Below are 16,879 nucleotides of genomic sequence, written 5' to 3' on the forward strand. Positions count from 1 at the left end.
TTCGTGAATCAAATGAAGCACTTTTGCAGGTTGTGTATGGGTATGGGAGCACGGGTGGACTGACCATTTGGAAACTTGGGTGCTGCCCGAGGGCCTGGGGTCAGTAGGGGGCCCCATGAGATGCCCCTGGTACCTTTTTCATAGGCTTTTTTGAGTTTGGGCAAGGACACAGGGGCCCCATGATCACCTATTGCCCGAGGGCCCCATGAGTTGTCAGTCCACCCCTGTATGGGAGCATATCACCTATGGGCAGGGGAAAGAGTGACAAGGGCAGGAAGAGAAGAATAAGATAAGACGTGGAAAGGAAAAAGAAGAAGGGAAAGGGGAAGGGGATGGTGAAGAAAGAGTCAGAGGGGGGTAAGGAAGGTAAAGGGAAGGAGGGCAAGGGAGAGGAAAGGAGGAAGGGAGGAGAAAAAAAGGAAGGGGGGTTAAAGGAGAGGGGGAGGATAGGGGGGGGGGGGGCAGTGGGGTTGAAAAGTTTTTAAAAAGTTTGAAAAGATTGAAAATAATATTGAAATCACACACAAGCTATAATTAAAATTAATTAATGAAAGAATGAAATTATTGTAATTATTTATTTCCATTTCTCAATCTTAATAGGTTTTCTTCTTGAAAATGACTTAAATAAGGCAGCAATAAATATTTAACATCAAAAAATCTTTAGCAATTGCATTTCATATCTGTAGTTGTCTTTTAGTCCTATTTATGCTTTACATTAATATCATAATGCCGATGACTATCGCAGCTACATGACTGAATGTGTTCATTCTGGTCTACAACATTATACATGGCTCAGTGTGCGTATATTTACAGCATTCTTTTACCCAACATTGCGCTCCTTGTGTTCAGTTCTGGTTTCAAAAGCAAAATGTACAGTTTTGGACCAAACATACACAATAATATTCCAGCACTGGAGGTCAGTATGGCGAATACCTCCACAGCCACCATGTATTTCCCTCTGGTGCTCAGATAGGCCGGGATCATGGCAATCCAGACACTGCAGAACACCAGCATGCTGAAGGTGATGTACTTGGCCTCATTAAAACTGTCCGGTAATGTCCTCACCATGAAAGCCAGAACAAAACTCACAGCTGCCAGAAACCCCATATAACCAAACATAGAGTAGAACCCGATAACCGACCCTTCATTACACTGAATGACGATCTTCTCAGGATAGGAGTCCATGTCATACTCCTGAAATGGTGAGGAGATGGACAACCAAAGAATTAAATTTGTAACGCGAATGGATGAGCAGAATACCATGACTGTATTGGGAAGTTTGACTCCCACCCATTTACTACAAGAGCTTCCTGGTCTGGAGGCTTTAAACACAACGTAGACCATGATGGTTTTTGCTAGCATAGAAATAATAAACCAAACAATACCACAATAAAAGTGCAATATTAATAAGGTGCAAAAAGGTAGTAACCTACCACAGGTAGGTGGTTAGAGAGGTGAGTCAGTGTGAACAAGTCCAAATTATAGACTTGTAGGTCATATCAGATCTTAATTCCAGGAGTTCAGTTCCTTATAATCAGGAATGACCAGTGATGTGATGAAAAATAAGAGAATTGCGCACTCACCCGAAGTGAGCTATCAGAACGTATTTTAGATCATAATTGTCTCATCAGGTCAGCCAGTTCAATCACTGCCAGGTATGGTCAGGTTCCTGCACCTGTGTCTTTAAGGACCCCTCAAATGGTATCACTGCCTCAGGACACTTCTAAACCGGCCTCTGTGAATGGTGAGACTCGCAGAGAGCCCAAGAATAATGCCACATAGCGTGATACTGCATTCAATAGGGTATTTATTCCAAATAAGGTGCAAAACATACAAGGAAAGAATAACAAAAAACTGACCATGTGTATAAAGATGGCCGCCAGCGGTGGCAGGACGTCAGGATGCTGTAGCCCCTTACCTGACGTGTTTCGTGCCAAGCACTTAGTCATAGGGTGCAGGCTAATTGATTTGTTTTCTATCAATAAATGACCTTCTTACGTTGATTTCAAGATTTTATTTCTAAATTTTAAATAGCTGTTTGTGGGTCCTGTTCAGAATTGGTCCAAGTGCACCTCATTTCATCCTGTCATGCAGATGCTAAAATCTTTTACAGCATTTTTTGTGAATGAATTAAACTTTAATGTTGAATTCTAGATATTACAATGGCTGTTGTAGTCTTGTTTACATCCCCGGAGCAATTATTTTAACAGTCTGCACTTAGCTTCTACAATTCTTTGGGGAATTGTTTGCCAATAAATGGCACTCTACTGTTGATTTTTAGATTTTAGAATGGATATTGGGGGTCCTGTTCAAAATTGGGGTCTAGGGTGAATAATTTACTACGGTTGTTACATGTGAACTAATGTGAATATATATTTCGTTAGATGGGAATATTTTGAAAATATTGAGTGCTTTTCTCCATTATGCCGCTCCTAGCCTCCCAATTGGTGTTCCTGTGAATATTTTTGTACTTCAAAGACCCGGTAATTGCTTTAACTTATCTCATTGCTGTAATCAGAAGCATTATTTGAATCCTCCAATCAGGCTGCACCCCAAATACATGTTAGGTGTAGTGGCCAATCAGGGAACATTATTTCAGCCATAAAGGAGAGGGGGGTATAATGGATTGTTACCAATCTGTCAGACAGGGAAAGGTGGAGGACAGAGAGGAAGCTCTAACAGTGACTTAACTGCCGGCTGTAGTTACCTGTGCCTCCCCCCCCATTGTCGGTATAATTGGCACATTCCGAGGCGTCCTCTTGTCTCTCCACTCTTGTCAGGTGGTGTGAGGTGCTCTGATTGGTGAGGAAATTGTCAGGTGGTGTGAGGTGATGTGATTAGTAAGGAAATTGTCAGGTGGTGTGAGGTGATGTGATTGGTGAGGAAATTGTCAGGTGGTGTGAGGGGATGTGATTGGTGAGGAAATTGTCAGGTGGTGTGAGGTGATGTGATTGGTGAGGAAATTGTCAGATGGTGTGAGGTGATGTGATTGGTGAGGAAATTGTCAGGTGGTGTGATGAGATGTGATTGGTGAGGAAATTGTCAGGTGGTGTGAGGGGATGTGATTGGTGAGGAAATTGTCAGGTGGTGTGAGGGGATGTGATTGGTGAAGAAATTGTCAGGTGGTGTGAGGTGCTCTGATTGGTGAGGAAATTGTCAGGTGGTGTGAGGGGATGTGATTGGTGAGGAAATTGTCAGGTGGTGTGAGGGGGTGTGATTGGTGAGGAAATTGTCAGGTGGTGTGAGGGGATGTGATTGGTGAGGAAATTGTCAGGTGGTGTGAGAGGATGTGATTGGTGAGGAAATTGTCAGGTGGTGTGAGGGGGTGTGATTGGTGAGGAAATTGTCAGGTGGTGTGAGGGGATGTGATTGGTGAGGAAATTGTCAGGTGGTGTGAGAGGATGTGATTGGTGAGGAAATTGTCAGGTGGTGTGAGGTGCTCTGATTGGTGAGGAAATTGTCAGGTGGTGTGAGGGGATGTGATTGGTGAGGAAATTGTCAGGTGGTGTGAGGTGCTCTGATTGGTGAGGAAATTGTCAGGTGGTGTGAGGTGCTCTGATTGGTGAGGAAATTGTCAGGTGGTGTGAGGTGATGTGATTGGTGAGGAAATTGTCAGGTGGTGTGATGAGATGTGATTGGTGAGGAAATTGTCAGGTGGTGTGAGGGGATGTGATTGGTGAGGAAATTGTCAGGTGGTGTGAGGTGATGTGATTGGTGAGGAAATTGTCAGATGGTGTGAGGTGATGTGATTGGTGAGGAAATTGTCAGGTGGTGTGAGGTGCTCTGATTGGTGAGGAAATTGTCAGGTGGTGTGAGGGGATGTGATTGGTGAGGAAATTGTCAGGTGGTGTGAGGGGATGTGATTGGTGAGGAAATTGTCAGGTGGTGTGAGGGGATGTGATTGGTGAGGAAATTGTCAGGTGGTGTGATGAGATGTGATTGGTGAGAAAATTGTCAGGTGGTGTGAGGGGATGTGATTGGTGAAGAAATTGTCAGGTGGTGTGAGGTGCTCTGATTGGTGAGGAAATTGTCAGGTGGTGTGAAGTGCTCTGATTGGTGAGGAAATTGTCAGGTGGTGTGAGGTGCTCTGATTGGTGAGGAAATTGTCAGGTGGTGTGAGGTGATGTGATTGGTGAGGAAATTGTCAGGTGGTGTGATGAGATGTGATTGGTGAGGAAAATTGTCAGGTGGTGTGAGGGGATGTGATTGGTGAGGAAATTGTCAGGTGGTGTGAGGTGATGTGATTGGTGAGGAAATTGTCAGATGGTGTGAGGTGATGTGATTGGTGAGGAAATTGTCAGGTGGTGTGAGGGGATGTGATTGGTGAGGAAATTGTCAGGTGGTGTGAGGGGATGTGATTGGGGAGGAAATTGTCAGGTGGTGTGAGGGGATGTGATTGGTGAGGAAATTGTCAGGTGGTGTGAGGGGATGTGATTGGTGAGGAAATTGTCAGATGGTGTGAGGTGATGTGATTGGTGAGGAAATTGGCAGGTGGTGTGATGAGATGTGATTGGTGAGGAAATTGTCAGGTGGTGTGAGGGGATGTGATTGGTGAGGAAATTGTCAGGTGGTGTGAGGGGATGTGATTGGTGAGGAAATTGTCAGGTGGTGTGAGGTGCTCTGATTGGTGAGGAAATTGTCAGGTGGTGTGAGGGGATGTGATTGGTGAGGAAATTGTCAGGTGGTGTGATGAGATGTGATTGGTGAGGAAATTGTCAGGTGGTGTGAGGTGATGTGATTGGTGAGGAAATTGTCAGGTGGTGTGAGGTGATGTGATTGGTGAGGAAATTGTCAGATGGTGTGAGGTGATGTGATTGGTGAGGAAATTGTCAGGTGGTGTGAGGTGCTCTGATTGGTGAGGAAATTGTCAGGTGGTGTGAGGGGATGTGATTGGTGAGGAAATTGTCAGGTGGTGTGAGGGGATGTGATTGGTGAGGAAATTGTCAGGTGGTGTGAGGGGATGTGATTGGTGAGGAAATTGTCAGGTGGTGTGATGAGATGTGATTGGTGAGAAAATTGTCAGGTGGTGTGAGGGGATGTGATTGGTGAAGAAATTGTCAGGTGGTGTGAGGTGCTCTGATTGGTGAGGAAATTGTCAGGTGGTGTGAAGTGCTCTGATTGGTGAGGAAATTGTCAGGTGGTGTGAGGTGCTCTGATTGGTGAGGAAATTGTCAGGTGGTGTGAGGTGATGTGATTGGTGAGGAAATTGTCAGGTGGTGTGATGAGATGTGATTGGTGAGGAAATTGTCAGGTGGTGTGAGGGGATGTGATTGGTGAGGAAATTGTCAGGTGGTGTGAGGTGATGTGATTGGTGAGGAAATTGTCAGATGGTGTGAGGTGATGTGATTGGTGAGGAAATTGTCAGGTGGTGTGAGGGGATGTGATTGGTGAGGAAATTGTCAGGTGGTGTGAGGGGATGTGATTGGGGAGGAAATTGTCAGGTGGTGTGAGGGGATGTGATTGGTGAGGAAATTGTCAGGTGGTGTGAGGGGATGTGATTGGTGAGGAAATTGTCAGATGGTGTGAGGTGATGTGATTGGTGAGGAAATTGGCAGGTGGTGTGATGAGATGTGATTGGTGAGGAAATTGTCAGGTGGTGTGAGGGGATGTGATTGGTGAGGAAATTGTCAGGTGGTGTGAGGGGATGTGATTGGTGAGGAAATTGTCAGGTGGTGTGAGGTGCTCTGATTGGTGAGGAAATTGTCAGGTGGTGTGAGGGGATGTGATTGGTGAGGAAATTGTCAGGTGGTGTGAGGTGCTCTGATTGGTGAGGAAATTGTCAGGTGGTGTGAGGTGCTCTGATTGGTGAGGAAATTGTCAGGTGGTGTGAGGGGATGTGATTGGTGAGGAAATTGTCAGGTGGTGTGAGGTGCTCTGATTGGTGAGGAAATTGTCAGGTAGTGTGAGGGGATGTGATTGGTGAGGAAATTGTCAGATGGTGTGAGGTGATGTGATTGGTGAGGAAATTGGCAGCTGGTGTGATGAGATGTGATTGGTGAGGAAATTGTCAGGTGGTGTGAGGGGATGTGATTGGTGAGGAAATTGTCAGGTGGTGTGAGGGGATGTGATTGGTGAGGAAATTGTCAGGTGGTGTGAGGTGCTCTGATTGGTGAGGAAATTGTCAGGTGGTGTGAGGGGATGTGATTGGTGAGGAAATTGTCAGGTGGTGTGATGAGATGTGATTGGTGAGGAAATTGTCAGGTGGTGTGAGGTGATGTGATTGGTGAGGAAATTGTCAGGTGGTGTGAGGTGATGTGATTGGTGAGGAAATTGTCAGATGGTGTGAGGTGATGTGATTGGTGAGGAAATTGTCAGGTGGTGTGAGGTGCTCTGATTGGTGAGGAAATTGTCAGGTGGTGTGAGGGGATGTGATTGGTGAGGAAATTGTCAGGTGGTGTGAGGGGATGTGATTGGTGAGGAAATTGTCAGGTGGTGTGAGGGGATGTGATTGGTGAGGAAATTGTCAGGTGGTGTGATGAGATGTGATTGGTGAGAAAATTGTCAGGTGGTGTGAGGGGATGTGATTGGTGAAGAAATTGTCAGGTGGTGTGAGGTGCTCTGATTGGTGAGGAAATTGTCAGGTGGTGTGAAGTGCTCTGATTGGTGAGGAAATTGTCAGGTGGTGTGAGGTGCTCTGATTGGTGAGGAAATTGTCAGGTGGTGTGAGGTGATGTGATTGGTGAGGAAATTGTCAGGTGGTGTGATGAGATGTGATTGGTGAGGAAATTGTCAGGTGGTGTGAGGGGATGTGATTGGTGAGGAAATTGTCAGGTGGTGTGAGGTGATGTGATTGGTGAGGAAATTGTCAGATGGTGTGAGGTGATGTGATTGGTGAGGAAATTGTCAGGTGGTGTGAGGGGATGTGATTGGTGAGGAAATTGTCAGGTGGTGTGAGGGGATGTGATTGGGGAGGAAATTGTCAGGTGGTGTGAGGGGATGTGATTGGTGAGGAAATTGTCAGGTGGTGTGAGGGGATGTGATTGGTGAGGAAATTGTCAGATGGTGTGAGGTGATGTGATTGGTGAGGAAATTGGCAGGTGGTGTGATGAGATGTGATTGGTGAGGAAATTGTCAGGTGGTGTGAGGGGATGTGATTGGTGAGGAAATTGTCAGGTGGTGTGAGGGGATGTGATTGGTGAGGAAATTGTCAGGTGGTGTGAGGTGCTCTGATTGGTGAGGAAATTGTCAGGTGGTGTGAGGGGATGTGATTGGTGAGGAAATTGTCAGGTGGTGTGAGGTGCTCTGATTGGTGAGGAAATTGTCAGGTGGTGTGAGGTGCTCTGATTGGTGAGGAAATTGTCAGGTGGTGTGAGGGGATGTGATTGGTGAGGAAATTGTCAGGTGGTGTGAGGTGCTCTGATTGGTGAGGAAATTGTCAGGTAGTGTGAGGTGCTCTGATTGGTGAGTAAATTGTCAGGTGGTGTGAGGTGCTCTGATTGGTGAGGAAATTGTCAGGTGGTGTGAGGTGCTCTGATTGGTGAGGAAATTGTCAGGTGGTGTGAGGTGATGTGATTGGTGAGGAAATTGTCAGGTGGTGTGATGAGATGTGATTGGTGAGGAAATTGTCAGGTGGTGTGAGGGGATGTGATTGGTGAGGAAATTGTCAGGTGGTGTGAGGTGATGTGATTGGTGAGGAAATTGTCAGATGGTGTGAGGTGATGTGATTGGTGAGGAAATTGTCAGGTGGTGTGATGAGATGTGATTGGTGAGGAAATTGTCAGGTGGTGTGAGGGGATGTGATTGGTGAGGAAATTGTCAGGTCGTGTGATGAGATGTGATTGGTGAGGAAATTGTCAGGTGGTGTGAGGGGATGTGATTGGTGAGGAAATTTTCAGGTGGTGTGATGGGATGTGATTGGTGAGGAAATTGTCAGGTGGTGTGAGGTGATGTGATTGGTGAGGAAATTGTCAGATGGTGTGAGGTGATGTGATTGGTGAGGAAATTGTCAGGTGGTGTGAGGTGATGTGATTGGTGAGGAAATTGTCAGGTGGTGTGAGGGGATGTGATTGGTGAGGAAATTGTCAGGTGGTGTGAGGGGATGTGATTGGTAAGGAAATTGTCAGGTGGTGTGAGGTGCTCTGATTGGTGAGGAAATTGTCAGGTGGTGTGAGGTGCTCTGATTGGTGAGGAAATTGTCAGGTGGTGTGAGGGGATGTGATTGGTGAGGAAATTGTCAGGTGGTGTGAGGTGCTCTGATTGGTGAGGAAATTGTCAGGTGGTGTGAGGTGCTCTGATTGGTGAGGAAATTGTCAGGTGGTGTGAGGTGCTCTGATTGGTGAGGAAATTGTCAGGTGGTGTGAGGTGCTCTGATTGGTGAGGAAATTGTCAGGTGGTGTGAGGTGATGTGATTGGTGAGGAAATTGTCAGGTGGTGTGAGGGGATGTGATTGGTGAGGAAATTGTCAGGTGGTGTGAGGTGATGTGATTGGTGAGGAAATTGTCAGGTGGTGTGAGGTGCTCTGATTGGTGAGGAAATTGTCAGGTGGTGTGAGGTGATGTGATTGGTGAGGACATTGTCAGGTGGTGTGAGGGGATGTGATTGGTGAGGAAATTGTCAGGTGGTGTGAGGGGATGTGATTGGTGAGGAAATTGTCAGGTGGTGTGAGGTGATGTGATTGGTGAGGAAATTGTCAGATGGTGTGAGGTGATGTGATTGGTGAGGAAATTGTCAGGTGGTGTGAGGGGATGTGATTGGTGAGGAAATTGTCAGGTGGTGTGAGGGGATGTGATTGGGGAGGAAATTGTCAGGTGGTGTGAGGGGATGTGATTGGTGAGGAAATTGTCAGGTGGTGTGAGGGGATGTGATTGGTGAGGAAATTGTCAGATGGTGTGAGGTGATGTGATTGGTGAGGAAATTGTCAGGTGGTGTGATGAGATGTGATTGGTGAGGAAATTGTCAGGTGGTGTGAGGGGATGTGATTGGTGAGGAAATTGTCAGGTGGTGTGAGGGGATGTGATTGGTGAGGAAATTGTCAGGTGGTGTGAGGTGCTCTGATTGGTGAGGAAATTGTCAGGTGGTGTGAGGGGATGTGATTGGTGAGGAAATTGTCAGGTGGTGTGAGGTGCTCTGATTGGTGAGGAAATTGTCAGGTGGTGTGAGGTGCTCTGATTGGTGAGGAAATTGTCAGGTGGTGTGAGGGGATGTGATTGGTGAGGAAATTGTCAGGTGGTGTGAGGTGCTCTGATTGGTGAGGAAATTGTCAGGTAGTGTGAGGTGCTCTGATTGGTGAGTAAATTGTCAGGTGGTGTGAGGTGCTCTGATTGGTGAGGAAATTGTCAGGTGGTGTGAGGTGCTCTGATTGGTGAGGAAATTGTCAGGTGGTGTGAGGTGATGTGATTGGTGAGGAAATTGTCAGGTGGTGTGATGAGATGTGATTGGTGAGGAAATTGTCAGGTGGTGTGAGGGGATGTGATTGGTGAGGAAATTGTCAGGTGGTGTGAGGTGATGTGATTGGTGAGGAAATTGTCAGATGGTGTGAGGTGATGTGATTGGTGAGGAAATTGTCAGGTGGTGTGAGGTGATGTGATTGGTGAGGAAATTGTCAGGTGGTGTGAGGGGGTGTGATTGGTGAGGAAATTGTCAGGTGGTGTGAGGGGATGTGATTGGTGAGGAAATTGTCAGGTGGTGTGAGGGGATGTGATTGGTAAGGAAATTGTCAGGTGGTGTGAGGTGCTCTGATTGGTGAGGAAATTGTCAGGTGGTGTGAGGGGATGTGATTGGTGAGGAAATTGTCAGGTGGTGTGAGGTGCTCTGATTGGTGAGGAAATTGTCAGGTGGTGTGAGGTGCTCTGATTGGTGAGGAAATTGTCAGGTGGTGTGAGGTGCTCTGATTGGTGAGGAAATTGTCAGGTGGTGTGAGGTGCTCTGATTGGTGAGGAAATTGTCAGGTGGTGTGAGGGGATGTGATTGGTGAGGAAATTGTCAGGTGGTGTGAGGTGATGTGATTGGTGAGGAAATTGTCAGGTGGTGTGAGGTGCTCTGATTGGTCAGGAAATTGTCAGGTGGTGTGAGGTGATGTGATTGGTGAGGACATTGTCAGGTGGTGTGAGGGGATGTGATTGGTGAGGACATTGTCAGGTGGTGTGAGGTGATGTGATTGGTGAGGAAATTGTCAGGTGGTGTGAGGTGATGTGATTGGTGAGGAAATTGTCAGGTGGTGTGATGAGATGTGATTGGTGAGGAAATTGTCAGGTGGTGTGAGGGGATGTGATTGGTGAGGAAATTGTCAGGTGGTGTGAGGGGATGTGATTGGTGAGGAAATTGTCAGGTGGTGGGAGGGGATGTGATTGGTGAGGAAATTGTCAGGTGGTGTGAGGTGCTCTGATTGGTGAGGAAATTGTCAGGTGGTGTGAGGTGCTCTGATTGGTGAGGAAATTGTCAGGTGGTGTGAGGTGCTCTGATTGGTGAGGAAATTGTCAGGTGGTGTGAGGTGCTCTGATTGGTGGAGGAAATTGTCAGGTGGTGTGAGGTGATGTGATTGGTGAGGAAATTGTCAGGTGGTGTGAGGGGATGTGATTGGTGAGGAAATTGTCAGGTGGTGTGAGGTGATGTGATTGGTGAGGAAATTGTCAGGTGGTGTGAGGTGCTCTGATTGGTGAGGAAATTGTCAGGTGGTGTGAGGTGCTCTGATTGGTGAGGAAATTGTCAGGTGGTGTGAGGTGATGTGATTGGTGAGGACATTGTCAGGTGGTGTGAGGGGATGTGATTGGTGAGGACATTGTCAGGTGGTGTGAGGTGATGTGATTGGTGAGGAAATTGTCAGGTGGTGTGAGGGGATGTGATTGGTGAGGAAATTGTCAGGTGGTGTGAGGTGATGTGATGTCACAGAGTACAGACCTCACAAGGATCTCATTTTCCTTCTATTTCATTGAACGAAATCTCTTTTATACCCTGAGCATTATAGGCGTACCTGGAGTTAATGAATGATCATGACATGGAGATGGGGATTCCAGAATAGGTAATACACCTTCACATGAGGAGGTTCAGATTGATATGATGACAGTTTCCACTGACAGACGTGACATTTGTTTCTATGGTTGAACTGGATGGACTTTTGTCTTTTTTCAGCCAGACTAACTATGTACAGTAACTATGATATTATGAAGTTCAAGCAGATTTCAACTTTCACTGATGAGCTATGAAAGGGCGTGGAGTTCAGTAAAAGGTTTTGCTAATGACACGCCAGCCTCACATTACATAGATGTACTGTACTATGTCCATGTAATGGAAGGCTATGTCTACGTCTATACGAGAAGATACAATTCATTAAGCTATATTTTCTTCCTCAATCCCTCCATGACATTCAGTAAGGGTTTACATTGACTTTACCAGACCTGCCAATCCCTACAATCCCTACACTGATCTCTCCCTGTGCACTTTATCAGCAGCACTCCTTATACCTTCCCTATCACAGATAGAGCCCATGTCACTATGGCTGCTGTGACCTCACCCTATTATAGAGAGGGGGGGCGGGCTCATCCAAAACCCCCTTATTGGCCTTTTAGCCAGACGACCTAAGTTCAAAGGTCGGGAAGTGTAGTATGATTACAAAAATAATGTTGTCTGACAATTCCTACACTAATCAGGATTGTGCTATTCCGGGATTCCGGATTATTTAGTTTGAATCACATTAAAGCAGAACTTTACCCATAACAACCTGATACCAAATAATGTTCTATAGAAAGGAACACACCTAAGTGGTTGGAGTTATATTTCCATGCCTGAGTTCTTCAGATTGCAGTGTTGGGGGACATGTTCTTATGTGTCCTGCCTGTGTGCACAGATCTGTACAACCAAAAACCATTTTAAGGACCAATATCTGTCCTCAACAACTGCCTGATAGATATCTCTTCAATTGTCAGCACCTTTTCCCTCACATGACATGTACAGTTGGGCAGTCTAGTACCTCAAGTGCCTACTGGTCACCTCCAGCCAATGGTACATCCTTCACACCCACTAACCCATAGATATGATGACTTGAAAGCATTTTCGTTGTAGCCTTGCCTTCCCTGCCATGGTTTGTTTGATCAGGGCAAGAACAGCCTTACAAAAAAAAAATAATAAAAAAAAAATAAAAAAGGAAAATTATAAAAATAAATTAACAAAATGTGAAAAAACCCCAAACAGTGATGGTGGGAAATGACTTGGTATGGACCAGCATTTGGCTCTCACTACTATCAAGGTTCTGCCTTTTGCGGGGTCTCAGGTGAAGATCTTGTCTCTGTATTTAGACTTTTTCCACCTTCTCCAATGTGCAGACAGCACAGAGGGTCCAATATTCACTTCATCCATGGAAATCGGGTTCTCTCTGGTCTTCAGAAATGGTCTTTGTAACCCATTAGAGATTAGAGCCCCCCCTCTACTCTCCCCTAGGTGACGTTCCTTGTAGCCATCACCTCTTCCAGGCAAGGATCAGTATTTCTTTGCTGCAGTGATTCCCTTTTTTCTGGCTCTTGTTTCAGGATCGGGGGGGGGGGGGGGGGGATTTTGCTGTTTGCTTTTCTTTTTGGGTACATTGATTATTATTTTGTGCTGATAAGACCTCTCTTTTATGCTGAAGTGATTTGTTGCAGCAGGGCTTCTCTATAGAAAAGTGTGCTTCTGTTTCCTGTGTGGCTGATTTCATTTGTCTCTGTGGATCCGAGTTACCCGGCTGATGTTTTATGTACAACAAGCGCTCTATGACCGACTTATTCATTGAAGAGGTCAGACTTATAATTTGAGTGGATGATGGATTGGGGGGGGTTGTGGAGAGTTTGTTTGAAGAACTCAAAGTAGCGAGCTTCTTCCATGTCACTGAGGAGGGGGATTTATTGCACTTGGCATTGTGGGGGACTTTCATCATTTTGCACATTCTTTATTCATACATTTTTATTGTGGGATGAGTTTTTGTATGTTAAATCCTTGGAGATCTACGTATTCATCGTACATTGTTTGGCACCTTTTTTTGGCACATTTATTATGTTTTGTTTAAGAGTGATTATATTTATTTGAGGGATGTTAATTAATAATAGCTAATATTTGGGGGGGTTATTTATTTTTAATATTATTTTTATGCAGCATTGTTCTTAGTGCGTATGATTTGAATACTTATAGGAAGGGACCGGGGGGAGTGGGGGGGGGGGGGGGGGTCTACTTCTTAATCTTTTTACGTTTTTCTTTGACTTGTCTGAATAGAAGATTTTGGAGATGCAGACATCCCTCCTATGGGGTCTTTATGAATAAGAACATCTGATGCAAAATACATGAAGCTCCTTGGTTGTTGTAATTCTGATGTTTGATGTCTTCTTCAGAATCAAACCTCTGATTGACCAATGAGCTCCTGGAATCGTTTTTTAGCTTTAGAAGTTTTCCTATCAGGATCTGGGGAGGTCTGGGGTAGGAGTGTTGTCTCTGCAGCATTGTATGGGGAAGCCCAATCCTCCATTGTGGCCGAAGTTTTCAGAGACATTTATACAAAGAGAAGGATTTTGTATTAGGCCCGATAAAAGAAAACATTCTGAAATTATTATCAGCTTATAACTTAAAATCTGAACTGGGAACGTGATCTCATCAACTTTATCTAACATTAAAAATGATTTTTGAAAACACCAACAAAATGTATTTATTGATATATCCGGATACATCTACATACAATATAATTAATGTGATTGTGACGCTAAAACAATGACATCACAGTCAGCATATAAAAGAACATGTTTAATATTTATGTTCCAGGAAGGTGGTTAGGGAAGTCTTCCTTCTCTGGAAGAGTGATGGGTGGTTCTGGTATCTGACACTTTAGGGTGTTTTCGATACTCCCCCCCCCCCCCCCCCCGGCTGCTGTGATTTTTCTTCATTGAAGATTTATATATAACAATGTTCCTTCTAAATTCACTACTAAAATTCTAAAATCACCAATAATAGAGATAATGCCATAACTACAGGTAGCCCAGTGTTGCTCCTCACATATCAGCGGATAACTGTCTTTGTATTCAGGTCAGGTCTGAGCAGAATTATGTAACATTTTGGGAAAAATATACATCCTAATAATCCTGCACTGGAGGTCAGTATGGCGAATACCTCCACAGCCACCATGTATTTCCCTCTGGTGCTCAGATAGGCCGGGATCATGGCAATCCAGACACTGCAGAACACCAGCATGCTAAAGGTGATGTACTTGGCCTCATTAAAACTGTCCGGTAATGTCCTGGCTATAAAAGCTATAATGAAGCTCACAGCTGCCAGAAGCCCCATATATCCCAGGACAGAGTAGAAGCCGATAACTGAACCCTCATTACACTGAATGATGATCTTCCCCTGATAAGAGTGAGTGTCCTGATCCTGGAAGGGGGGAGAAATAGACAACCAAGTGACACAGATTATGACTTGGACCAATGAGAAGATACAAATGATACAATTGGGCAGTTTGGTTCCCATCCATTTCCTCCAGAGACTCCCAGGTTTGGTGGCCTTAAAGGCAATACACACCATGATACTTTTGGCAAGTAGAGAAGATACGGCAACTGAGAAGATGACACCAAAAGAGGTGACACGCAGCATGCAGGTCACATCTACTGGATGGCCGAGGAACAAGAAGACACAGAGGAAGCTCAGCATGATGGAGACCAGGAGAAGATAGCTCAGGTTCCGGTTATTGGCTTTAACAATGGGGGTGTCCCGGTAATGTATAAATATCCCCAATATTAAACCAGTCAGAAGACAACAGAGGATGGAGACGGCTGAAAATACTGCAACAATGGTGTCATCAGTGTAGGAGAGAAATTCCACCACTCTTGGAACACACCGATCCTTCTTCTCATTTGGCCATTCATCGTCAGGACATTTCATGCAGTTTTCACTGTCTGCAGGAAGAACAATACAAACACAATGAGCATCGGGGTCAGAGCTTCTGAGGAAATGAACTGTCTTGTGTTGAATGTTTGGTGTAACACTGAGAGACAGAATACAACAACAAATTCAGCAGAAATGCGTCTAACAAATGATGACTGATCTGCATGTTCATGAGGGAAATAAGGATTTGATCCCCTTCACAAAACATGACTTAGTACTTGGTGGCAAATCCCTTGTTGGCAATCACAGAGGTCAGACGTTTCCTGGAGTTGGCCCCCAGGTTTGCACACATCTCAGGAGGGATTTTGGCCCACTCCTCTTGGCAGATCCTCTCCAAGTCATTACCCATATGCCGCCCAGCCACTGTAGAAATACGGCGGCAGGGCAGCACGGCTGGGCAAAACCACAAGGTGTGCCGCTGCCCTACCTGTCCCGCCGATCACGGCGGCAGATGTCAGTCGTCAGGTCACAGCCGGTCATTACCGGCTATGTCCCGGCGATTAGCGGCAATCAGTGACAGAGAGCACAGCTGCAGTAGCTGTGCTTTCTGTCAGTTCCCTGACAGCTCCTGACAGGCTGATCGGGAGAGAAGAGTTTATCTCTCCCGATCAGCGGTGTTCCCTGCAGTACACACCCCCCCTAGTAAAACACTCCCCTCACACAGTTAACCCTTTCACTGAATAATAAAGTTAACCCCTTCCTCCCCAGTGCCATTAGTACAGTGTCAGTGTTTTTTTTTTTTGCACTGATCACTGTATTGGTGTCACTGGGGATGTCAGTGACCCCAAGTCAGTTCCCCCCCAGTGTCAGAATGTCTGCCGCAGTCCCGCAGTCCCGCCATAAGTCACTGATCGCCGCCATAAGTCACTGATCGCCGCCATTATTAGTATAAAAAAATTAAAAATCCCAGTATGTTTCCCGCCATTTGTAAACGCTATAACTTTCACGTAAACCAATTAATTTACACGTATTGGGTTTTTTGTAGCAAAGACATGTCCCAGAATGCATTTTGGCTGAAATTTATGACTAAATTTGATTTTTATTTTTTTTTTACTGGACATGTTTTATAGCAAAAAGTCCAAAATATTGTTTTTTTTCCTCAAAATTGTCAGCCTTTTTTTTTATAGCGCAAAAAATAAAAAACGCACAGGCGATCAAATACCACCAAAAAAAAAGCTCAATTTGTGGGGTAAAAAAGGAAGTAAATTTCATTTATGTACCGTATTGCATGACCGCACAATTGTCCGTTAAACTAGCGCAGCGCTGTATAGCAAAAAATGGCATAAATTGCAGTATCTATCCCATAGCTATAACTTCCACACAAAGCAATCAATATACACTTATTGGGATTTTTTACCAAAAACATGGAGCAGAATACATTTTGGCCTAAATTTATAACTAACTTTGAGTTTACTATATATTTTTTATAGCCGAAAGTAAAAAATATTGATTTTCTTCAAACTTTTTAGCCTTTTTTTGTTTATAGCGTGAAAAATAAAACGCGCACAGGTGATTAAATACCACCAAAAGAAAGCTGTATTTGTGTGAAAAAAAGGACGTAAATTTCATTTGGGTGCAGCATTGCATGACCGCGCAATTATCAGTTGAATTAGTGAAGCGCCGAGTAGCAAAAAGAGGCGTGGTCATTAAGGGGTGTAAATCCTCAGGAGGGCGAGTGGTTAAGGTTTGGTGGCTGACGTTTGGCAACTCGAACTTTCAGCTCCCTCCACAGATTTTCAATCGGATTAAGGTGTGGAGACTGGCTAGGCCACTCCAGGACCTTAATGTGCTTCTTCTTGAGCCACTCCTTTGTTACCTTGGCCGTTGGTTTTGGGTCATTGTCATGCTGGAACACCCATCCATGACCCATTTTCAATGCCCTGGCTGAGGGAAGAAGGTTCTCATCCAAGATTTGATGATACATTGCCCCGTCCATCATCCCTTTGATGCAGTGCAGTTGTCCTGTCCCCTTAGCAGAAAAACACCCCCAAAGCAGAATGTTTCCACCACCATGTTTCACAGTTGGGATGGTGTTCTTGGGGTCATA

The 16,879-nt window shown here is 45.2% G+C and overlaps 1 protein-coding gene across 1 annotated transcript in view; it reads right to left on the reverse strand.

Moving 5' to 3' along the window:
- Positions 1-807: 807 nt before the first annotated feature.
- Positions 808-16,879, reverse strand: part of LOC149457646 (vomeronasal type-2 receptor 26-like) — a 38,927-nt gene continuing 22,855 nt past the window's right edge. Inside the window, exons 5-6 of the mRNA XM_089683383.1 lie at positions 14,478-14,843; positions 808-1,355 (exon numbers count right to left, since the gene is read on the reverse strand). Of these exons, the coding sequence (XP_089539509.1) occupies positions 808-1,355; positions 14,478-14,843 (914 nt within the window). The remainder of the gene's footprint in view (positions 1,356-14,477; positions 14,844-16,879) is intronic.

This window comes from Staurois parvus, unplaced genomic scaffold, assembly GCF_062004578.1.
Source record: "Staurois parvus isolate SC_StPar_1 unplaced genomic scaffold, SC_StPar_1.0 ptg000308l, whole genome shotgun sequence".
Taxonomy (NCBI): domain Eukaryota; kingdom Metazoa; phylum Chordata; class Amphibia; order Anura; family Ranidae; genus Staurois; species Staurois parvus.